Source organism: Parasteatoda tepidariorum, chromosome 8 (assembly GCF_043381705.1).
Source record: "Parasteatoda tepidariorum isolate YZ-2023 chromosome 8, CAS_Ptep_4.0, whole genome shotgun sequence".
NCBI lineage: Eukaryota > Metazoa > Arthropoda > Arachnida > Araneae > Theridiidae > Parasteatoda > Parasteatoda tepidariorum.
This window is the reverse complement of record NC_092211.1, coordinates 84,552,287-84,578,074: the sequence shown is the minus strand read 5'-3', so window position 1 is coordinate 84,578,074 and position 25,788 is coordinate 84,552,287. Positions and strand designations below refer to the sequence as shown.

Genomic DNA, 25,788 nt, shown 5'->3' with positions numbered 1-25,788 from the left:
AACTCTTAAACGTATAAAATTGTTTATTTTAACAAAAGTCACATCTAAAAGTATAAAAAATCACACGATAAATGAAAGGACGGTAACATGATAAGAGAGTGAGAAGGATAACATACAGTGTATATACATGAATCATTTTTTCTTTGCATAAATCACAAAAATATGTCACATAAAAATATAAAAGGGCCACATCAGTATTTTCACGAACTGTTTTTTTTTATCACTGTTTCAGAGGGCAGTTATCTCTTCGTGTTAGACGCAGAGTCACCTCTTTTGGTCGAAGTATGCCTTGTCCACGGTTGTACTCCAAAGGTATCTAAAAATTAATTTCCATTATTAGTAAGTTGCTCATCTGTTGAAAATAACTAAAAATTTAAACTATACCGTCGATTAATTTATTATAATTTGAGAAGTTCAATTTTAATTCATTAATATCTCGCTCAAATATCTCGCGAATTGCATTATATTTGCCATAAATAGAAAACTTGGCATTTTTAACTTAAGTGAATATAGTCCGTTTTTTAAGGGCAAATGAACAGAGCGCAAAAAAATAAACGGACGACCATGAATAACTTTTGATCTAATGATCAAAAGTTATTCATGGTCGAATCAATCTTAAAGGCTCGAGGATGTGACCTCAAATATGTTAATTAATAAGAGAAGACGATATTTTAAGTTACGAAATCAGACACAAAAACGTACTTCCTTTAAATTAATAACATACCTCTTTTTCGTCGGTTTTCTGACCCCCGAAATATCGAGGGTAGCTGCAATCGGAGAAATAGGGTCCCAATAGTTCGGTCAGGAGAGCGTTCTAAAGTTTGGACACTTTAATGCTAATTTTACTTTCTGCGTATTTCGCTATATCTCGAGAACTTTATAAGCGATTTGAAAAAATTATGGGCACAATTATAAAATTCGTTTCTCCAAAGATAATTCCATACACAAAATAACATTAAGTAAATATTTATTATTTTTTATTATTTTATTTAGTAAAGGTCGAAGAAATTTTGAGTTGAAAGGTGTGCAAATTTCTGCCTAATTTTAACGAACATAATTTTACATAGTAAAAAACAAAGTTTGAGCAAAATCGTTACATAATTCCTAAGAAATTAAATTTCAAAAAAGTTAGATATTTAAAATTCGATTTCGAACTATTCAACCGATTGTATGTAAAATTATGTTTTTTAAAATAATGCAAAAAATTTTATACCTTACAATTCAAAATATTTTTGACCTTAATTAACTAAAATAATTAAAAATAATAAATCGTTACTAACAGCTATTTTTTGAATGGAATTATCTTTCAATAAACGAATTTTATAATTGTGTGAAAAAGTTTTTTTAAAATTCGAGTTAAAAATTCTCGAAATACACAAAAAACTTTATTAAACATTAAGGGGCCCAAACTTTGGAACGGTTTCCTGACCGAACTATTGGAATCATATTTCTCAGATTCCGATTACCCCCTATATTTTGGGAGTCAGAAATTCGAATGAGTCGAAAGAAAAGGAATGTTTATTCAGAGAAAGTACGTTTTTGTGTCTGAGTTCGTGACTTAAAACATTGTCTGCACTTATTAATTAGCATATTTGAGGTCAACCCCCTCAATCCATTAGTTGACGCACTGCTAGAAATTTTTGATCACGTCAAACTATATATTATGAATATTTACCGCAACCTTACTCAGGTCCCAAGTTGTACCAAATTATGCTGCAAATTGTGGTGCTAATAGTGGTACTATGGTTGGACTAAAAGGGAAGTACAGTTCAATTTAACACCTTATTGAGGTGGAAACAAATTAACATAATTATTATGATATTTGTTAATGATTCAATGGTTGTAAGTTGGACCAAATTTCTAAGAGTGCATCAGATTTTGATTTGATCGTTAATCTAGATGTTATAAGGAGATAATACCTTCGTTTCTGGACATGTTTCCACATGAAAGGTACTGATGACATACGCTAAACAGATCTTGATTTCCAACAGCGCAAAACGCATTCCAACACAGTTTCTGGGTCCAGCACCAAAAGGTAAGTAAGAATAAGGAACAATTTTATCTCTTTCTTCTGAACTGAACCTGGAGAAAAAAAAGAGAGAAATGCTTCATATCATAAAATCTTCACAAAAAGTCTTATAAAACAAATTTTGAAAATATTTGTGCGTTTTTATTCAAAATAACCGAAGTTTTATTCACCAAATTTGGTTATTTTTCACGATAAATAGAAAAATTGCAATTTGTTTTGGGCTTACTTGGAGATAGCTTCGCCTTATCTAAATTTTTAATCAGATTTTTATAGCTTAAGTTTCATGATTTCCTAGACATGATTTTTGTATACTTAGTTTTTGCCATTTATGTTGAATTATTTTTATTTTTACTTCCTTTTTTTCATTTCGTTATTTATCGGATTGTTACTCTTGGGTCATCGAGTACAGATCAAAAATACAGTGAAATCCACCTCTATGTCGTGACCCTCCTATTCAAGACCAATTTGGTGTGGGGGGAGCACGGAATTTTTTAAGTGGAACGAAAATAGAAGAGAATTTTTTCCGTAGAAGGTTTTCTTTAACGGAATTTTTTTCCGTTGAAGAAAACATTTAAGAGAGACCATCAAAACCGCTTCCAGTGACCAAACAAGTATATGCACCAAATGCGGGAAAAAGTGAAATAAAGAAACACGAAAAAATATCAAAACAAAAGATTTAACAAAACAAATATAAGTAGATTAAATTGTATTCCAAATATTTGTGTGAGGCTCTTATTTGGAGAGCTTTTTGACGATACAGTCTCATGTTGTAGTCAGAGTGCACTAAGGACGATGCTATCAACGATTTACTTCAAGAGTTGAAAGTTAAAATATAAAAAAAAAATTTAGAAAAAACAAACAAACCTCTTCTCATCTTTTAAAGCTAACTCATTTTTATGATATTAAATTAAATGCAAACTTAAATAAAAAACATAATTGTTTATTTATTTAAAATAGCCTTATCATTCATAATTGGTAAATTTGTTTTCACGCATAATTATATCAGTTAGGATAATTTTTATAGACGCTAAATTTTATTCATCGACACTTCTTTTCATGACGCCAAAAGAAGTGGCATTTCTGCACCAAGAAAATGACACTGACTAAAATTAAACTTTTACTGTGATTAGTTATTTTATATTTAATTGTATATTTGAAAATTGTATATTTTAGAAACCTTTAGTTGACTCACTTATACTGCTTTAACTATTAATTTCAAAATATCAAATAAATTTTTAATATTTTAATATTTTGAGCCATCTTGGAAGGTAAACTTTGGAATTGCATCGTTTGCCTTTCTAGACAGTTGGTAAAAATAATACATATTTAAAATTTGATACAAAAAACTTAATTAATATATAATTGAAAACAATTCTACACCTTTGAAGTTCCTTTTTTTACAAAATGCTTCATTTGCCTTAATTAAAATACATAGTAGTTCATGCTCATTTTTTTAAAAATAATTTTACTCACCTTTCTGGATTGTAGCATTCAGGTTCGGGAAAAAGTTTTGGATCGTAGTGCATGGCATACACAGGAACGTTTATTAATGTACCTTTGGGAATAGTAATTCCTGTACCTTTTAAGTTGTATTCAACATCAGCTGTTCTGTCCAACCTGTTTTTAAAATACGATTTTTTTTTAAATAAAAGAACATTGTTTGATTTTCATTATTTTACTAGAATATATTTTATCGATCTTTGTTTTTTGCAACAAATTCTATTAAAAGTGTAAATAATGACACTGGGGAACAAATGTTTTTTCCCCCTGTTACATGAGGGTTTTNTTTTTTTTTTTTTTTTTTTTTTTTAGCAGCTCTTCGATACTTTTATATTTCTGATTTTGACTGTTCCTTTGAACAGGCCAGAATAAAAAAAGCACCCCTAGCCTCGAATAACGATATTTCCTGTGCAGTTTAATCCTGGTGATGTGCCCTATCTCCCCTAGAATTTTGCCCCAACAGTTCTGCAAATAATATACAAAGGTGTAGAAGGCTAGCTACGATAGACATAATGTAAATCGGTCCTCCAAGCTTGGTGCTGTTCCTATATATGTAGGAAAAAACAACATTTAGAGGCACAGCAACGAAGGTTTTTGAAACATAGTGGTTGGGAGTAGAGGAGGTTTTTAAAAGTAGTGGTTTGTAGAGGAAGGTTTTTGTAACGTAGTGGTTTATAGTGGTTGGGAGGAGAGGGTGGTTTCCTCCCAACCAATATCGGAGTTTGGAGAAAAATGAAAAGTTCTCTCTTTTAATTTATTGTTGATTCGTTTTCCATTTTTGCTCTATTGTAAACAATATTGTAATTATTAAGCTGATTCTCTGAGAATACATTTATATCATCCATGTTGATTAAATCTGTTAAAATATTTTGAGATTGCTTTAGTCTGCATAATCTAACATTATTGATTTAATCTGTATTAAAGAATAAAATAGTGGTTGGTGGAAGACAGCGTTTGTAATTATACATGTTTAACATACACGTTTAACTCCAACATGCTAACATATCACGGAAAACCTCCAGGTTCGGTTAATTTTTGTGTTTTTCATCACAGCTAATTATGCGTAATCTATAAAATTACTATTTATGATCATTTTACTTTTTACTTAAATTTATTGCAAATGTAAATAATTATTTTTGTATTTCTTATGTACTATCCCTAATACCCAGAACATTATATATAATATCATAGGAATCAAAATATTTCAAATAAAGTTAGGAAAACTTTCATAGTATTTTAACACACGCAACATGTCACTAAATGAAAAAATTATTTAAATTTTCTTTTTTTAGCTCGTGTTTTTGTTTTTCTTGCAGCTATGCATTAATTACATTCTTTTTTTCTTTTTTTTTTGAAGTTATACTTCTTATGCGACTTCCAACAAGGTTGCGTTAAACGTTTAACGCTACTTTTTTATTGGCCGGGAAATCACGTGGTAGAGTCCATTTTTCCCTCATTCATTTCCATATTGTTTTGGTTCTCACTAGCATAAAAATAATAAAAGTATTGTTTTTCTTCAAATATTTTTTTGGTTTGTTTTGATACACATATAATTTAATAGGGTAGTATTTTTTATTTTCCAATTTAGGGGATAACAATTGTAAAAAATGAGTGAAAACAATCCCACGGACAATGCGACGAATTTAAGGTTATATCAAGGTACGTCTCTTGTGAATATCAATTGATTGTTAGGTTTTCTCTTCTGAAATTACGTTATGATTCACATACATTATTAATACAAATACATTTTCCAGGGCGAGACGATGAGGCAACCACAAGCACTTCCACCGGTTCAAGAGGTCCACGAGGGAAAAATGCACAATATTACCGTGATTACAGAGCACGGAAGCGAACGGAGCAGGAAAAAGAGTCGTTGAATAGAACTAGTGATCCTTCTACGACTGCTGATTCTTCTACTATTAACGTCGCAGGTTGCGAAGTTTAACTTCTTTCGCGCGGAGGGACTCGACGCACTATTTTTTTTTTTGAAACGTAGAGAGAGAATTAATTTTAAAAAGCAAATCCGTTTTTTCAAAGATTTTGTTGCAATGTATATTATTAAAGAACATTCTGAAAAAAGGAAATATTTCAAATATATACCTTGTAAGCGGGGGGTGCAGTCGAAGTGTTTCAGAAATTACATTGTCCAAATACTTCATTTTCTGAATTGATTCATATGTAAGCACACCCTAAGAAGACACAAAACAAAATTCTTCATTAGGCTTATCTGCATTATTCTTATTATCGAAATTTTATTTTATTTCATAATCGGCGTTGAACAGTCGTCCCAAATCTGAGTTTACGACTATCAACGACCCAACCCAAAAGACAATAGAACTCCTGGACACAAGCATTGGGACAAACTAGTCTTCATCGAGGACTGTTTGACTAAACTCACCCCACGTTTGCGTTACACGAAAGACTCTTGCGGCTAGCCCCACAAAAAAAGGGTTTCTTACCTAGAATCCGTCTACCACTAAGGATATTTTAAGTAAGCACTGTGATCGGTGCGTACCTGGAGCAAAATTCATACAAACCAACCACCGCTGGGATTCAAACCTGGGCCACCACTTTGGGAGGCTCTATCCCCTGATCCACCGTGCACATCGGTTTATTTAAAATGAAGATTGAATTTTAAAAAAAAACGCTTAGAGTTTTCCTTTTCGACAAAGTTGAGTTCGATCTGGTGAAAGCAATTTGATACTTTCGTTAAATTTAACCAACTATGAATTTTTAAAAATGAATTTTGCTGGACATGACTGTCCTAAAAGAAGGTCGTTTGGGCAGTTAAGAAAGTCAAGGACTCTTCCGTGTTGACATACAACCTCGCACGCACCCTGAGGCATCGTGGCTCGCATTATCAAAATTAAAGCAAAAATTACTTTTTAAGACTGTTTTTGGAAGACTCCGTCGTTATATGTAATGATTTTTTTTTACGATTAATACGCTATTTTTATAACTACTGAGAGTTTGCAACTGTTATTCATGACTGTTAGATCAAGTTTAGCCTATCTAAAGCCAGAGCTGTCTAAGTTTATTTTGAAAATGGCGCAAAACGTCAATATGGAGAACGTCAAAATGAACAAAACGTCAAAATGAAAATAAATATGTCATATGGCAAAACGTCAAAATGAAAAGCGTTTGCGGTCTAATATTTTAATATTCAAAAATTTACTCTAATGCTACAATACTTAGGCTCATGAAAATTTACAAAAACTGAGAATAAGGCAGTGATTTTGATAATTTTCATCTAGGTAAAAAAATGTCGCCAAATAGGCGATTTTTAAATAAGTTTAATAACTTGTACAATATTTAAGTTATTTGTCTGTTCAAAACCCAGATACTTCTTCTCGGCAAGATTATATATAAAGTTTAAAATCCTCGCATTGCTTCAATTCTAAGGCGCTTAAACTATGACTTTTTTTTTTTAAATTTTCCTGTTCCTAGAGCTTTGAAAAACTGCGTTAAGACATTTCGTACAAATATTTAGCGAAATATAAATATAAAGCAAAATAGTCTAATCTCTGAAAAGGCGCTAAAAAACATAAGTGATAAGTTGCTAAAGAATGAAAAAATGCATAACATTCTTAACACACCATTCTGACGCAATGTATCGCAGTAATTTCTTATCGCCTTGTGGAATGAGTATGAAAATGTATATTTTTGTGAAACTCACGTTAGTTTGACTCAGCACTTCTTCGATTTCCTGAAAAAGCTTATCTTGCACACGTTGTTCAAGTGCTAAATGATACGTCGTAAAACCTAACGTCAACGCAGTGGTATGGTAACCAGCAATGAAGAACAGGGCACACTGAGCAATCAGCTCATTCATTCCTAAACCTGTAAAAGTTCATTTGTATTAAAGATCTTACAAAGACAATTAGAAAATTGATTCAACTCAGCTCCTCAATTCATGAGAAGAAATAGTACTAGAACTATAATTTTTTTTCTCAATAGATGAGAAGAACAAGTGCTAGAGCTAGTATAATTTTTTTCTTAATAGATGAGAAGAACTAGTGCTAGAACTAGTATAAATTTTTTTTCTCAATGGGGGAGAAGAAACGCTAGATATTTTTTGGAACTAGTATACATTTTTTCTCAAGCAATAAAGTTATGTGATTCGGTTTTTTTTTTTTTTTTTTAGNGGTTTTTTTTTTTTTTTTTGTAAGCAATTAAAAACTGTACATTTTTAAGAATGTTTGGATTTTTTAAAATTTAATATTATTGCAGTTTAGATTATTGAAAATATATTTGGATGATGATGAACAATTTTTTAATGTTTATTACTGAAAGACAAAAGTGTTTATCAAATCTCTAAAAATAGACTAATATATGATACTAACTACCTTTCAAAATGTGTTGGTGCAAAAGGCATTGGTATACTTTTATTAAAAAAATTAATAAAGAATTTAAAATATCGCATACTTTTGTACCTCGAAATATGATTGGATGATTTCTTATGGCTTTGTTTTTAAAATATTTCGAAAAATAGAGTCAAACCGAATAGAGTCGAAACTGTCGATATAGTCTTTCTTCTTTCTTTCCTTTTTTTTCTTTCTTTCTTTTTTTTTATTTTTTATTTATTTATTTTTTATATATATATATATATATTTTTTTTTTTTATCTCTCCTCGATTAGTTTGATCGTAAAAAGTTTTAGTTTTCTTTAACTCGCTCGTATTTTTTCCACTCAAAATTTTTTTTAAAAATTTTTTCGTTATTTATTTTTTTTTAAAATTTGAATTGAAATATCTGCAGACGTTCTGATAATCTGCCGCGCTACTGCAAATTATCACAGCAGCTGGAGTGTTTCTGCGACCAGATTCAGGGGAAGTCTGATTTTGTAACTTAAGGTATCGTCTTCACGAATTTATTAGCCTATTAACCCTTGAACCATTAGGATTGAGTCCTAGAGCATGAAAATCCGATCATAAGATCAAAAGTTATTAATTGAGCACTCTACTAGTGCTCAACTACAGATTTTACACATTTTTTGGTACTGAAAAATATGGTAATGAGCATGATACATGGGTACTGAAAATTAAAGAAATGTCAAACTTACTTTTTGTCGAAACATTTTTGAAGACTAAATTATTGTTGGATTCGTCCCCATAATTTCGAATAATGTCTTCTGAACTATTTTCCGTGTCCTCTTCTTTTTCTATTTCATCAGCAGAATCCATTAATAATTGCAAAAAGTCATTCCGTTTCTAAAAAGAAATGAAAAATATATATATATATTATTTTGTCAAAAACTGACATAAATTGTCGAAATCTGTCATAAACCTGGGGCAAGCTTCATTTTTGTCATTGGGGAGATTTTATGACATATTTTTATATACTACTATAATTATTAATCATAATCTATATCATTTATAAAAAATATAGTCAAAATTATTGAGACAATTTTTTGGTTTACTCTTAATACTTTAATCTCAAAATTGCTTGCTATATTATAACTATTAATTATTATCATTATTATTAATTATTATTATTAATAATAATTATTATTATCACTATTATTATAAATTATTATTATTATTAATTATTATTATTATTATTATTCATTATTATTATTATTAATAATAATTATTATCAACCTAAATATTGATTTTCATTCTTTTATGTCACAATTTAGACAGATTTTTTTAATTAAAAAAACTTAAGTGTTCGCCAATAACTGTCTAATCTCAACTCATAAAATTTATTTTTGATTCTCAATTTTTGCTGTTATTACTTGTATGCAGGTATATTTTGTTACTTGCATTCAACATTAAAATAATTCAAGAGTATAATTGATTGATCACTGTATGTATGTCTATTTATGTATGTCTATTTAATTTATCTATGTCTATTTATAATTACTTTATATTTACTGTAGCTAATAATGATTCTTACACCAAAATTTTGGCTTTTTGATAATTGTCAAAAACTATGTCAAAAAAGGTTTTTGACGCGACGGTTAAAACCGGAGTTATTCCGAGAGGGGAGGGATTCAATTGGAAATTTTACTTGGGTCATTATCAAACATTCCTGATCGTTCAAACACGTTTTTTTTGCAAACAATTTTTTTTAAAATTAATTTGAGGACAAAAAATAGTTTTTTAAATAAAAAAAATACAATACACGAAAAGTTCTTGTTTTAATTTTAAAATAATTTCAATTTTGAACAATTTAAAAAAATTAAGAATTGTTAAGATCTCTCTGTTAATGTTTCTAAAATACATGATTTTTCAGTTTGCATAACAACTTAAGATATACTGTTCGAAATATAAAATTGTTCGAAGTTTTTGATCCATCGATTTTCAGAATATCTATCATGTAAACTAAATTCAGGGACGCGACAGCCCATGGAGGGCCAGTGCCTACTGTGCCCATCTCAGTTTTCTTGACCTTGGACTCTGGGGTGCAGGAGCAGATGTTCCGGTTAGGTGGTCAGCCGAACGCGAAACCCCCAGTGATTAGTTCCCAAGCATGCTTGGTACTCATTTATCGACCCACTGAAGGGATGAAAGGGTGAGGCAACCTTGCCCGGTCCGAGGATCGAACCCAGGACCTGTGGCACAGTAGCGCGAAGCTCTACCACTCAGCCGACGGAAGTCGATCCATCATGTAGATTTAAATAAAAAAAATGCAAGAAACATTGTAACCCAACTGTTTTTATCGAATGGCAGCAATAAGAGCAATCAGTCGACTTCCAGCTCTCGAGGGGTTAGGTTTCATCAACTTTATGTTTCCATGAGGCTAACGTTAACTTAAAATATTATTAGTTCCTTTTGTTTAAGTAGCGTTTTTGATGTTTTATTGCGTAAAAATTATGTATTATCTCATTTTATATAAAATAATAAATATTTTAAAATAAATATATAAATACAAAATAATAAATAAATATATAAAATAATAAATATCTTCAGCGTTTCAGGAGATTTCCGTATCGTGATCTGTAGCAGAATAACAATCACAGAAAAGGACCTATTCGAAAGATATAACACATAGTCACCCGCCGGTAAACATCTACTCATTTTTTTATTTTATTTTTTTTAAACTTGCAAATTTAAAATCCATGTGGCACTTTGGCGATTGTAGTTGGCGAGACAGATCACGATACGGAAACATCCCCCAGCGTTTTTATAAGAAGAACAGTTAGGTACGAGTTGAATTTTTTTAATCAATGTATTTTTTAAGCCACTGTATATACATACGTTCTTTTAAATTGTCTCATTCTTTTAAAAATCAAATTCGTTTAAAAACCAAATTCTTTTAAAATGGTTGAATTTAAAAGAGTTTCTTTTTTAATTTTAACAAACGTGAATGAATTTTCGCTTTATCTTTCATTTATAAAGCAATTTAAAGTGCAAACCATTGAAATTATTTTGCAAAATTTTGTCACTTATAAAAAAGTATCAATCATTGAATATTTTTTTTTAAAAAAAGTGAAAAATTTGTCCCAAAAAATATACATTTCCAATCAGACTTAACTTAATCGTAATTAAACATGTTTTCAATTTTTGGTTATGTTTGCCTTTTACAGTGGAATTTGTTATAAATATTTTATTATTTTGTCAAAAATACTTGGTTATACTTACTTTTAATGTTACATTAGTTTTAATGTTATATTACCGTGGGCATGAGAAGCTGGTTTTGAGAAAGTTATTTTCTAATATATGATTAAATGATTGTACAATAAAAATGTTGAATAGAATTAAATTTATTTTTAAAGGTAAAACAAAGAGTTTAGTCAATGCATTGTCAAACAACTGAAATTGGCAATGTTAATAAAAACTGAAATCACCTGTCCTGTTTTCTTCCTCTCTTTGATGATTTGCAGAGTCGTCATCTTAAAAAATTGCATAGTATCTTTTGGAAATAGCGAGAATCCAATCCGTTTCATAATATTCGGAAACAAAACTGAAAAAAAAATATATCTTTGTCATACAAACGTTAAAAAAAATCGATGCATTCATACGGCAATAACGCAACAACTCCTAGAAGAGAGAAGGCCTCAGCACACGGATCAGGTGAGGAGTCCGACGTGACGCAATGTGCGCAGTGCGGGAATAATAAGAAAGATGTATCAATGTTTGAGCAACTAAACAACAGTGCAGTGGTGGAAAATACGAAATATGTTAGTACGTTCGGACTGCTAAAGGATTGGAGTTCTCGTTTGTGGCAACCCGTGCGGAGACCTTGTCTCTTTTAGGAGGTATTGAATATTGCCACTCTCCGAAAAAAACATAAAAAAAGTCATTGTCGAAAAAATAAGTAATAAAAGTCCAAATTGTTTTTTAGTTCAATAGTTAAAAATAATAGCTTGATAACGGTGAAGGATAGGGAAAAGAAGGTGTATTTACACCTTCTTTTCGATAGATATGGTCTTTGATCAGCAAAAAATATGCTAAGAATTAGAATGATTGCAAGCTTTTACTTACTGTTATATACAGTATAAAAAAATTTATTTTATTTTATTTATTTATTTATTTATTTGGCAAATAACTAATCACGTGGCCACAAAATAATAACATATTCTAGTTCAAAGCCTAGAAGTCAATAAGCCAGTTTAATTAATATGTCATAGAAGATTTAACCTACAGATCAATTTAGTTAAAAAGTATTATGTTTATATAGATTTAAATAATATTTTTTTAATTATTTATGTCACGGTTCTTGAGTACTTTTTTAAAGAAAAGGGAATCCAGGCTCCTGCATATAAAGTGGAAAATGTCGCCAATCCACTTGTCTGATGCATTCACATTGTCAGACAATTTTCATCTAATTTAGAAATAAATGTATATTAGGTGTCATATAAGGAATTGGTAAACAATTAATAACAAAATAATAACAACCGATGAGACAGAAAAATTTTAATTACAAAAATTATGCTTTTGAAAATTCAGCTGAAACATTTATTCCGTACTTCAGAACTTCTTTTTTAGACTTTAAATGTAAATAAATTTTTCTAATATTGTTTTTTTAAAGTAAATTTTATTTTGAATTTCTATTTCTTTTCCCCCTTGACCAGTGCACGTTACTTAAAGTTCAGTTACATAAACTTCAGTGTCTGTATTTAAAGCTAGTTTTAGATTTAAACTAACGAAGTAATATTTAATTTTAAAAAAATCCATAAGTTTTAGTAACAAAACAATAAATAATATGTTTTAGTAACATTCATAGTACTAACGTTATTATGTTACTATGTTGAATATTGTAATATGTTTTAGCAACATTATTATAATATTTAACATAGTTATGGAATAGCATGTTACCAATTTAAGTTTACTATTAATTTAATAGCATACATACTAAAAGAAGTATAATGAATGTTATAAAATTTGTATATTTACAGAAAAGAAGAATAGAAAATCCCATATCCTGGTTGAATATCGTCCTAGCTTTTTGGATGAATATATTATCTGGATCGTTGTGAGAGTCAATTTTTGTAGAAAAGGCAGAACTTGCAATAATATCCATAGTATACGCCCCATAAAACCTAAAATTACGTGGAGTAAAAATTAATAAAAATATGCAAAAAAAAAAAAAATTTTTTTTAAATATAAGAGAATAAAAATAAATTAAAGATTGAGCATATATTCAAACAAAACATGAAATAAATAAAAATTTTATAATAAAATAAAATTTAAAAATGAAAGTAAAGAATTGCCTGATCAGTCTATAAAAATATATACTATCAAAAACACCTCACGAAAAGTTTTTGTATTGTTTCAGAAATATTTTTAATCTCCTAAAAACATAGAATTTATACTTTTTTATGGCTTTTTTCGATTGCTTAGAAAAAGAGCTGTGATGGCTTAGGGGATAGAGCATTCGCCTTCCAATAAAGTGAACCCGATTCGAATCCCAGTGATGGCCGGCCAAAGTGCTGACGTAAAATATTCTCAGTAGTAGACGGATCATGGGTTGGAGCCCCTTACCATTAGACTAACGGTTGGAAGTTTCAGTGGTTTTCTTCTCCATCGCAAGTGCTGGTTAGTTCCATCAAAAAGACTTCCACGATGGGAAATTTCTCCGAATACTTGATCCAGGAGTTCCATTGTCTTCTGGATTGGGTTCAAAATTTCAAGGCTAGAATGTTGAACATTAGTTATCGTAAACTGTCTCCTGATGCCCCCTTACGGGGGCGGGGCGGGGCGGGGTTAAGCTACTTATTAGTTGTCGTAAACTCAAAAATTGGATTGGCAGTTCAATGACAGTTATAATTATAATATTGCTTATAAAAAGGGATAACAAATTTTGCTTATAAATTCATATTCCGAAAAAGTGGATTACTTAAACTACTTACTTTAAAACATCAACTGGTGATTTCGAATCAGCGGATTTTGTGTAACTTTGAATGAGTGTTTTGGCACAGTCTTGAAAGATGTTCAGAACCTGAATGACAAATGATTTGTCACTAAACTTATTTTTCAGATTTCAACAGAAATATAATTTTTAAACTAAAGAGAAAGAATGCAAAACTAAAAGCAATTGATCACCTTACCATGTACAGAGCGGAAAACTTTTTTTGAATACATTTCCATATTATGATCAGGATCTTGGACTCAATCTTAATGGTGCGAGGACGTGACCTCAAATAAATTTGCTAATTATTTAGTACAGAAGATATTTTGAGCTACGGTCCCAATATTTCGTTGGTTAAAAATAGTCACAATAGTTCAGAAGAGTGGTCCAAATTTTGGACCAATTAATGAAAATTTTATTTTTTGCTCATTTCATCATCTCAAGAACTTTTTAAAGGGATTGAAAAATTTTTGCACGCAATTATAAAATTTGTTTATACAGAAACAATGCCATGTAAAAAATATTTTTTTAATAAATAATTATAATTTTTATAAATTTAATTTTAATAACAGTTGAACAAATTTTAAATTGGAAGGTGTAAAATTTTTCCATCATTTTAAAAAACATAATTTTATATTGCAAAATACAAACTTCGAGCGAAATCGGTTATATAGCTACTGAAAAATTAAATATATATACATATTAAAATCGAATTTTTAAAATTCGATTTCTTAGGAACTATTCGATAGATTTCGCTCAATTTCGTATTTTAACCTTCTTTAAACTGATGTGAAAATTTTAATACCTTACAATTCAAATTTTTTTCAACAATTATTAAATAAAATAATAAATATTTACTAAAAGTTATTTTTTGCATGGAATTGTATTTGGATAAATGAAATTTATAATTGTATTTTAAACAGTTCTCGAAATCTGGCGAAATACACGAAAGACGTAAGGCGTTTTAGGCTAATTCATTGTTATAATCAAGATAATACTTTTTAAAACGAGTTTCTAATGCCAAATAAAATTACTAAGGGCCGGGATAGCCTCGTTGGTAGGGCTGGGCGCCTCTCAAAGAGATTTTGGGTTCTATCCCCGCCGGCCGAAGACTCCCCGTGGACTAAATGGTTACTGGTGCATGCTAAATCTGTCGGGTCACAAAGTCCTCCATGTTCCCATAACAAGTCAATACCTCTTTGGGTACGGATCCAGGAGTTTCCTTGCTTCCTGGGTTGGGTTCCAAATTACAAGGCTACGGAGGTGAACCTTTAGTAGTCGTAAACCCAAAAAATTGGGTCCGCTGTTCTATGACGGTAATAATAAATAAAAAAAATTACTAGAGCCGTGATGGCTCAGGGAGCTCATTTACCTTCCAATGAGGTGAACTGGGTTCAAATCCCAGCGACGGCTGGTCGATACGAATTCCGCACCAAACTACGGTGCCAACGTAAAATATCCTCAGTGGTAGACGGATCGTGGATTAGAGTGCCCTTGCCGACAGGCTAAGTTAGTTCCACCAAAAAGTCCTCCACGAAGGCAAATTTCTCCTAATACTTGTTGATCCAAAGGTTTCCTTGTCTTCTGGATTGGGTTCAAAATTAAAAAGCTATGGAGCTGAACATTAGCTGTCAAACACCCAAAAATTGGGTCGGCTGTTCAACGACGGTAATAAAAATAAAATTACTCAGTGAGGTTTTAATGTTAGTAAACTAATAAACACCGTTGCAATGATTGCATTTAATCGCGTAATGCACAGTATTAATTACCTACCCTCTTAAGTTTTCCCGTTGAAAATGTGGGTGAAACAATAGCTCGAACTCTCTTCCAATCTTCGCTTTGCAAAGCAGTCATCATCTTATTCAGTACGTCATCTCCCATGTCCATATACTAAAATAGAAATTTCATTAATTCTTTTAAAGAATTCCAGAGTAATTTTCTTTTGTGTGTTTTTCTTTGAAATAGGCGAGATTCATTAACATAAATAAAATTTATGTTATCAATGTTCATTTAGAAAGCAATGTATTTTGAAAACTATTCATTCCCAGTGCCGGATTAAGAAGGGGTTGTAGTCCCAAGTTCCGAAATCTTTTAGAGCCCACTAAAGTTTATGAATATACAATTGATTTCTATTGTACATTTCTAAAAAATTATTCGATCTCAAGTATAATGTCTTATAATTTTCGTTTGGAATCAAAACAAAAGTGAATGTAATTTTTAGGTGTAAAAATCGGTGGTAAAAGTTATACTGAGTCATGTTATTTCCTTCTGTCTCACATCCAATTACTATCCAGTTTTATCAATTATCTTCTTTTGATTTAGTCACAAGTGCTTGGTTTTCCTAACTAATTTTTTGTGACCATATACAAAGTAGCTACAATTTCCTAGGGATTTTGGTAGGCAAATGTGTATAAAACTTTCTAAGAAAAGAATATGTTGCTTTTGATTTTTAAAATTTGTTTGTTTGCTGTTTAAATATGGTATTTTGTTCTTACTATTACTTAATATTTATAATTTCATACGGAGGGTATTTTCAACGTAGAAACTTAATCGAATCAAATGTTAATATTTGATGTTTTAAAAATGTTAATGTTCTTGTGGAAAAAAATTACTTTTTGTGAAACAAATTAAACTAGAATTGAATTTCATAAAAAGATATAATATTTCTGAATATAGGTAAGTTTTGGATAATTTGGTATAGGTTTGGCTCCAAGTTGCACATTAGCCTCAGGCCCCATCATACTTTAATCCAACCCTGGGTATATCTTAAAACATGGGTAAAAATGTTAATTAAGAAAAAAGGAAAAATTATTGAGCATTTTAGAGCAATTTATAAAAGTCTCAATTTTCAAGTTTAAATTACTTTCAAATTTAAATTATTTCTTAGTTTTTTCATATTTTCAAAACGTCAGGATTATATCTCAAAAACTTCTTCTGTCTCAATGCACTTTAAGAGTTATATTAACAACTAGGAGGCTTCGCCCCCTGCTCGCTGGCGCTCACCAACCCCCGGAACTGTTTTTGCAGTTCATTTCGGATTGCTTCGCAATCCAATGCTCGCTTTGCTCGCTCATTGGATACGTTCTTAACGTCTAGTTTTTGTATACTTTTTTGAATACTGAAGTTCCGAAAACTTTTCACTGTAGAAAATTCTAAACCTGTACATTTCAATATTAATTTGAAATTGCAAACAGTTCACATATTTTTCTTAATCACACTATTCTAAATTTCAGTTGTTGAGAAAAGTAACTGTTGTAAGTTTTGTTTTAAAGTCTTTCCCACCAGAGGGCTAAAGCCATGTGTTGTAAAACAATATGAAATAGTAGTCTGCCACTGAACGCCGGATGTAAAGCATCGGCTTTGATGAAGATAATTTTGTATTTTTAATTCTCTGAAGGGCGCCACCTTAATAATATGGAATTTGTAAAATAAATGTATATATTTTTGATTGTTGATGAAGCCCATCATTTTGTGTTTTCATCAGTGTTCAGAAGCAGAACAACTATAAGTTTTTTATTTTATCACAAAAAAATAAAATGTATAAAAAACAAAGAAAAGAGTAAGAAAATGAGTATAGTCATAGAAAAAGTTAAAATTATAATATAGTATTTGTCAGTTAAAATAAAACTTTTTGTTTAAGTCATTGCTAACAATTCAAATTTCTCCGAGGCAATTCTAAAGTATAAATTAAGGTAGTATTGTTAAGTTGAAACACAATATTTTTAGTTTTGATGTCAACAATACAATTCAATTTTTCACAAAAACGATTGTTTCCATTGTTAAGTTCAATGTCAACAATTCAAATTTTTCTGAGGCAACTCTTAACCTCTAAATATTATTTTTTTTATGTACACATTTCTAAATGTCAGTATTCAACCACAAAACAACTTAAAGTCCTCAAATTTAGCATGAAGTTGTAAAATGTAATGAAAGAGGGTCATAGCAATAATGAAAGTAGAAGTAAAGTTAGTACTGTAAAATTAAAACAATATTTTTAATCAATGAGCCAAGTTCTTCAAGAAGCAGTTGTAGAAGTAGGTTGTTTATTTAAAACTTTTTATAGAATTTCTTTAAGAACACAATTGTTAATTTGGGCATTTGGCGATACAACACTTTTAGAATTGAAGGATTTGTTACGTCAAGCGCTCAGGTATCATAATTTTGATCTAGTTGCGCTTCTATGTCATTTTGATTTATGTTGCTAAGTTAACTTTCAAAAAATTCTATGGCTGGCAACAGCATTTTTATTTTTTAAGTTGTTTATTTTTATTTCTTTTAGAATTCGTTATTTTTTTAGCGAAATGTTTTTTAACCTAACAGAATTCTTTGCCGACTGTTTTCTCTATGAATGAAGAAAATAAAGTAAATATTTAACTGTTGTGAAAAGAATCTTATTTAGTTGTACAAAGTACTTCAGCCAAAATTTGGGAGCCACGTAAGAGAATTATATATTACATCAGAAACACATCATTAAAAGGCAGAATGCTTTGGTGTTTTCAAAACAGAACAAACGTTGCCACCGGCGGAAAAGAAATACAGTCAAAATTTGGGAGCCACGTAAGAGAATTATATATAAATAGATAATATAAAAACTTAATTTAAAAAAATATTGTCATAACAGAAAAAAATACTTTCCTGTACGTGAAATAAAAATGTTGAGTCAGTTATATTCTTATTTACAAAAAAAATGTACTATAAATTATTTTCGCTTTAAATGAAGTCTTAAGAAAATATACCTACGAGACAAAAAATTTTCTTCACAAGAAATGATTTTACAAGAAAATGTACAGATGAGGACAAAAAAAATTTCTTTGCATAAATTAACTTTTTAGAAAATTTTCAGACGAGGACAAAAATTTCTTCGCTTAAAATGATCTTTTCAATTAATGAACCAATGAAGACAAAATAAATTTATTTTAAATTTTCTTTTTAAAGAAAATGTGCCAAGGAGGACAGCACATTTACTTCCCATGAAGTGAACTTTTGTTAAAACGAACCGAGAATAAAAAATAAAAAAAATTCTGCATGAAATGAACTTTTAAAAAATGCACAGACGAGGACAAGAAATTTTCTAAAAATGAGAGTCAAAGAAAATGTACGAAAAGGACAAAAAAATTTCCTCAGATAAGATGGTTTCTTAAGGAAATGTACGATAGAGGACAAAGAAAATTCTTGAATACTTACTCTACGATTTGTGAATGTTGGAAAGTCTTTAATCAAAATATCCCTCAAAAGTTCCGGCTCAGCAACCATCAAGCATGGCTTTGTCGCTTCATAGAATCTAAAATATTAAAAGTATATTTCTTGAACGTACATTTTAATTTAGTTTTTTGAAAATGAAGGATGTAAAAATTTTATAATCAACTACTTTTTGCAATCAGTTGGTGTGCTAGTAATAAAAATTATAGTTCTTGAAAAGGGACAATTTGCTATTGGATTATCAATATTGAAACGAATATTTATTTTTAGTTTACTATGTAACCAATCCTTGATTGGGTCTTAATGTAATCTTGCAACCGTTAGTCATTTTATAACCATCGTAGGACAGCCGATCCAATTTTTTTAGGTTTACGACTACTAATGTTCAACTCCGTAATTTTTGTATATATATTCCTTGTATATACCTTGTTATTTTTGTAAGTATATTCCTTGTAATTCCTCGAATATACCTTGTAATTTTTGCAAGTATATTCCCTGTAACTCCTTGTATTCTTTGTAAGTATATTTCTTGTAACTCCTTGTATATACCTTGTTATTTTTGCAAGTATACTCCTTGTAATTCCTTGTATATGTCTTGTAATTTTTGTATGTATATTCTTTGTTTGAAAGTCTGTTGAGCTGTTGGTTTATTTTACAAATGTCCTGATTGACTCTTGAAAAATAACACTCCCTAAATAACATTTTATTTATTATAGAAATTTCGCATTCTTGTTCTCAAGAATTATAAATATACGACTTTCTTTTAAATTTGATAATTTAGAAATTTTTCGACTGATTTTCGTATTTTTTCAATTAAAATAACTAAAATGTGTAAAAATGTGCAAACTTTACAATTCAAAATTATTTCGGCTATTAAATAAAATAACAAATTGTTATTAAAACATTTTTTTGCATGAGATTATCTTTGGATGAACGAAATTAATAATTGAGAGCAAAAATATCTCGATCAACTTAAAAAGTTCCCGAGGTATGGCGAATTATGTAAAAAGTACAATTAGCATGAAGGGGGGGGGGGTTCAAACTTTCGACCTCTCTCCTAGTTAAACCAGGGCTGCCAACTTTCTACGCTTTTTGTAAAATTTTATTCTAATGGCAGCTATGTTTATGTTTAAATGTTTTTTTTTTCATTTAAATTTATTTTCAACACGCAAATGATTTAAAAGTTCATATGCGAAGCCACTTTGTACCAGCTCTTTTGCGGTGAGGCTTTTAACATTTTGGCAAAATTATCGAAAATTCTGAAAGCTTTGGTTTCTAATTATTTACCTCTCTATAAAATATTTTGCAAAAAGCGTAGTAGCTGGCAGATCTGTCTAAACTATTAGTACTTTATTTTCCAGCTTGACCGCTACTCTTGGTGAGGAATCCAAATCCATCGAAAAATAAATATGTTTACGTGCAGAGGAAGTACGTTTTTAAGTCTAATTTCGTAATTTAAAATATCATCTGCACTTATTGGTTAGATTAAACAGATTTCAAGGAATAGCGATAATATTGAAAAAATTTTAAACTTCTGCATTAAAAAGCAAAATTTTTTTTAAAATTTTTTTTTTTGAAAAACTATAAGCAGACTCATGATAATAACATATTTATAATGACATATAAATTATAAACCAAGAGTAGCGCTCAAACTGGAAAATAAAGTCCTAATAGTTTAGCCAGATCTGCCAACTAATACGCTTTTTGCAAAATATTTTATAGAGTGGTAAATAATTAAAAACCAAAGCTTTCAGAATTTTTAGTAATTTTGCCGCCATATTGAGGTGGTAGCTAAAACGAGGAATTATCGGTATTAACTCCTTGTTAAAAGTTTACATCACTTTCTCAATTTTAAAATTTAGTTCGAACTTTGTAATACTTACCCATAGATTTTGCCTAAAGTTTTGTATCGTTCCGCATCCAAGTCTTCTAGATTCTAGAAAGAAATAACAAAGAAACAACATTAATGTATGATAAAATTTTTTTATATCATACATTAAGAAGGGTTATAGAAAGGAACAGCGAACCCCCTCTAATCCCAAATGTTCATATCTTTGTAGTTTTTTATTGATAGTAAAAAAGTTTTTTTTATTGCAAAATTTGCTTATTTCAGTATTTTTAGCACTGAAAATATTTTTTGTTCTTTCAGACTTAGGTAATTAGTTAAAATTCTGTATAAAATTTCTTGCTGCTGTATTAATGCAGGCGTATTTGACACGAAATACCAAATTCGAAGTTCCTTACCCCAAATCGATCCTTCAATGGTTTCTGGCTTCTGGTTCGTTTAAAGAAATTAAAAAAAAATGAAGTCAAGTTTAATAAGAAGAACAAGATTTTAATGGAAAACAATAACACTATTATACTTAAACATCCCGGGATTATTTCCGATATGATCGTTGAAATTTCAAGCAAATTATCGGTCTAATAATATCGAATCAAATGTTGAGTTTCAGTTTTAGACGCCATCTGTAGATTTTACGATTTTACTTACATTCAAATGAACTTCAACTATAATTACCAGCCTAGAATTCACTTGATTAGTTATTCTTTACCGCTTTGGCAACAGTTTAGATTTAAAAGAACATTTAACAAGCTCTTAATAACTGTTATTTTATTTAGCGCTAAATTATATCATGAATATAAATTAAATGGGGAAAACAACATTGAAGTGGTTACAATTTAGAGAATTTTTAACCAAATGCTGTTAGACACAAAAACTTTCAATAACACTGCGATATATTTTATATACATTTTTTTTTTAAAAAAAGTAGTAGGCTCCACACCCTGTTCGTTCCGCTCACAGATCCCCGTATTTACTTCTTCCTATGTATCAGTGTTTTTTTCCTTAAACGTTAACATTTTCCACAAAAACACAGAAAGTTTTGTTTTCAAAATACAATCATAATAGTTTTATGTACCGGAATAGACAATTACTTAGATTTGATAAATAATCATTCGTTCTTGAAAAAAATTTACTTGAGGATTACAAATTGTGGGACTCGGTAAGAAGAAATAAATAATTTTACTCGTTGACGAGACTTATAACAGTTCAAAAGGCGGACGGTTTTTATCGCTATAAATTAACCATTTTATAATCTCAATACATACAATACATTAAAGTTTTCAAATGTAATTTTGAGAAATATATTGGAAATCTGATCTTTACTGGTAAAAAACATTCGAAGAGAAACGAGATAATTACTGTTTAAATTTTTTCGTTTTTAGCAGTACCTTTTGAGGTATCCGACTAGTTTCGACAGCTATTTTTAAATATTAATATAAAATTTAAAAAAAACTAGTTTATTTGTTTTAGTATGGTTCAAATGTCATAAAACTAGCAAAAATATTATCATTATTTTCTTTTTATGTGGCCATTTTTAGATAAAAAAAAGTTTTTTTTTTTTTTTTTTTGCATTTACGTTAAAACACTGTAAACACATTTCTATCTCCTAAAACAAAACAAAAGCCTTTGAGTCTTTTATTTAGCAAACTATCAGCTATGTTTTAAACTACTATCTTCCAAGCAAGTGTATATACTACTGAATTAGGGGTCAATGTAGTTAAAAAAGCAAATTTTTAAACATTTTAACACTTGCCTTATCAAANATTTAAAAAATTTCCGCATTTGTCCTTTATGAAAAAAAATGCATAAAAAATGAAATTCTAATTTTTTCTCTTAGTCTGTAAATCAAAACATGTGTGCTATATTCATAAGCACACATGAAATAGTGTAGACAATTATTTAAAAAACAACATTTAAGGTGGTGTCAAATGTGAAAAAAAAATCTGATTCTGAGATAAGCGCAGTTGATTTTCCGTTGATAAAATTTATTAGAGGAGTGAACAATAGTAATAGTTGTCAAATTTGTGAGACAAAAAAAAAAAAATTCTTATGAAGAAGTTATGCATTTTTTTTTCCTGCAACGTAGGTGCACTAACAGGTTAAAAATAAAACCTGATTTATTTAGCTGTCTCGATTACACGAAAAGTTATTTTTCTCCGGTCTGCCTTAAAAAAATATAAAAGAAATTTCAGAATGGTTGATGCATGCGGCCATTGATGAAATTTGAAATAAAAATATCTAGTCATTTAATCTATTTCAGATTTGAGACAAAACAAAAATAATTTTTTAGTACTTAATGCATTTTTGTTTTTGTTTTTGTTTTTTTTGTTTTCTCAGTCGTCCCAAAAAAGGGACGAACTAACGAGATAAAAGTTTAAACCATTACTGAACTTACATTCTGAAAATTGTCCTTGAGTGATCCAATGAAGGGATACGGTTTTACGTACGGGACATTTCTTTCCTCCCAAAAAGTGTGATTTCTGGTTGCGAATCTGAAATAGAATTTGTGATTTAATATCTTTTTATGATAAGGTACAAAACACCATTTAAGACGCTAAACAATTAATTTAACAAGATAATTTAAAATTTAAGATAATTTAAAATTTAAGTACAGATTTTTTTTTGTTTTTTTCAACGCAAGATAAATATCTGATTTTTTAGACACAATAGTTGCCTTAACATTTCTTTCCGTACTGCATTATTGCTGTAAAGATTTCAGACATAGATTGCATAATAGGAACAGCATGCTGTATAAATCCAGGCATGCTTTATAGACATTGCTGCATAGATCCAGTAAGCTGTATAGATCTAGGGTCAAACTACTTTTTAGTAGATAGGTTTAACTCTGTACAATCGTGAAAAATCATTAATAAGAAAGGTAGTTTACAACTCAAGCAAAAAATAATATTGTTACTAGATGTCAAACATTATAAGCTGTAAAATAATGTTTACTTGGGAACGTTTAATGCATAGAAATTGAAAAACAAATGATGTAAAAAGCACTCTACACCATCTCCAATCCTCTTTTTAATAAACATAATTAATAACATACAGCAATAAATTGATATTTGGATAAATTTAAAACAACGTGAAAAGAACACAAACAATGCCACAAAACCAAAACATTAATGTGATTTTATTTTTGCTTTTTTTTTCCACTTCATTTTAACTCCAATTGCATACCCTTTCTTTTTCAGAAACCGGTTATTTTTTTTAAATATTAATTAATTTCATAATTTCAAAACGTGTTTAAAGATGACTACAAGCAACTACTTTGGAATTTAGTAACTACTTCACACCTTTAAGAAGACGAACTTTGCTGGAGAACTTAATTTATTCCTATATTCAAATTTATTTTGAATTAGAAATTGGCTTACAATAAATATAAATAAATTTTCGTTTATGTTTACATGAGCTAGTTTGTAATTCCATAACATTTTTTTCGAATTCGTTCATTTAATATTTTAGGCCTTTTTCGACATTTAATTTAAGAAATGCAAAGTTGCAATTGTTTAATGCTCTTTTATTCCCTCTAAGAAATTAAGTACATCCTTTGAAATAACATCCATGTTTCAATAGTGTGCATTCGTATGGGAAAGTGTGACTGAGGTGATCCCATCAATTCATAATGACTAGTTTAAATATCAGCTATACGTGATTTTAAAAACGTAATTTCTGTTAATGCATTTTAATTGCAGCCATTGACGTACCCATCAAATTCGAAAAATTAGTTGCATTAAAATCAAGTTTCTTGTTTGAACTAACGTTAAAAGAAGTTGCCAGGAATAGCTACAAACTACTAATTTTTTGTATCGCGCTAACACTCCTTTTTCAAAAATGTAGCACACTACGCTATAAACTACGAAAAAAAAGTAAAGACTACAGTAGTTTCACTACTTGTAATGCGCTATTTCCAACCACTGGTCACGATAGAGATAATACGAACCAGCTGTCTTTACTTTATTAAAAATAAAGATTGAATGGGCTTTAAACCAGCACTACTGGATGTATAACCCAAATGACAGTTCAATGCGCTGGGTTCTATGCCTGGTGGCTGTACCACGATGCCATTCGTAAACTAAATTTAATCGCACAATAGGGTTATTTTTAAAACATTAATAATGCACAATTACAATGTTGCCTCCCAAAGAGGTAAGCTAGTTTCGAATCCAAGCGATTGTTGGTCCATAGAAATTCCTCACCCGACTCGCACCGACCACAGTGCTGACGTAAAATATCCTCAGTGGTAGACGGGTCATAGGTTGGAGCCCCTTGCCGTCAGATTAACCGTAGGAAGTTTTCGTGGTTTTCCCCACCATCGCAAATGCGAGTTGGTTCCCACAAATAGTCCTCCACGAAGGCAAATTTTTCACAATACTTTATCCCTTGTCTTCTGGATTGTGTTCAAAATTACAAGACTACGGAATTGAACATTAATAGTCTTAAATTCAAAATTGAATTGGCTGTTTAATGTCAATTATAAAACACAATATATAATAATAAATATAAAATCTAAAATAGTTACACGAATATGTTTCTGCTACAACTAATTCTTTAACAGTTTTTTTTAAATAAGTAAAAGTTAAAATAAGAACACAGTTGGAAATATTGGAGAGTTAATTTAAAAAAAATATAAGTGTAAGTTAATTGAGATCTCAGTATAAGGAACTCAATTACGAACAAAAATAAAATTAAAAAAATTACTTTACCTATAAATAAAGTACACTAAAAATCCCAACGCGGCAGTTATAACATAGGTATTGAACAAAATATCCATTAAATCCATAGTTAGATGGTGTTGAAGGATTACGTTAAAATTTCATTCCATAAACGCATTGAATTTCGCATATATAGTGGGTGAGCGAATCAAAACAAACCCGATTGCCACTAGAGAATGAGATTAGAGACGATAGTGCGATGAC

General features: G+C 29.9%; 1 protein-coding gene across 1 annotated transcript; it reads right to left on the bottom strand.

Annotated features, from left to right (window-relative positions):
* Positions 1–5: 5 nt before the first annotated feature.
* LOC107448086 (cytochrome P450 3A11-like) lies at positions 6–25,788 on the bottom strand. Its single transcript, XM_043046503.2, has 14 exons — positions 25,576–25,788; positions 23,262–23,358; positions 20,907–20,959; positions 19,009–19,105; positions 15,598–15,714; positions 13,826–13,914; positions 12,870–13,015; positions 11,321–11,436; positions 8,591–8,738; positions 7,206–7,369; positions 5,630–5,718; positions 3,503–3,646; positions 1,920–2,082; positions 6–316 (listed from the first exon to the last, which is right to left on the bottom strand). Exons 1-14 carry the CDS (start codon positions 25,650–25,652, stop codon positions 221–223), a joined length of 1,596 nt encoding a protein of 531 aa, XP_042902437.1. The 5' UTR covers positions 25,653–25,788; the 3' UTR covers positions 6–220.

Coding starts and splice junctions, on each gene's coding strand:
- LOC107448086 (XM_043046503.2), bottom strand. CDS start 25,652: ATGGATTTAATGGATATTTTGTTCAATACCTATGTTATAACTGCCGCG. Junction 13,915..15,597: donor CAACGGGAAAACTTAAGAGG/GTAGGTAATTAA, acceptor TTTGTCATTCAG/GTTCTGAACATCTTTCAAGA. Junction 8,739..11,320: donor AGAGGAAGAAAACAGGACAG/GTGATTTCAGTT, acceptor ATTTCTTTTTAG/AAACGGAATGACTTTTTGCA.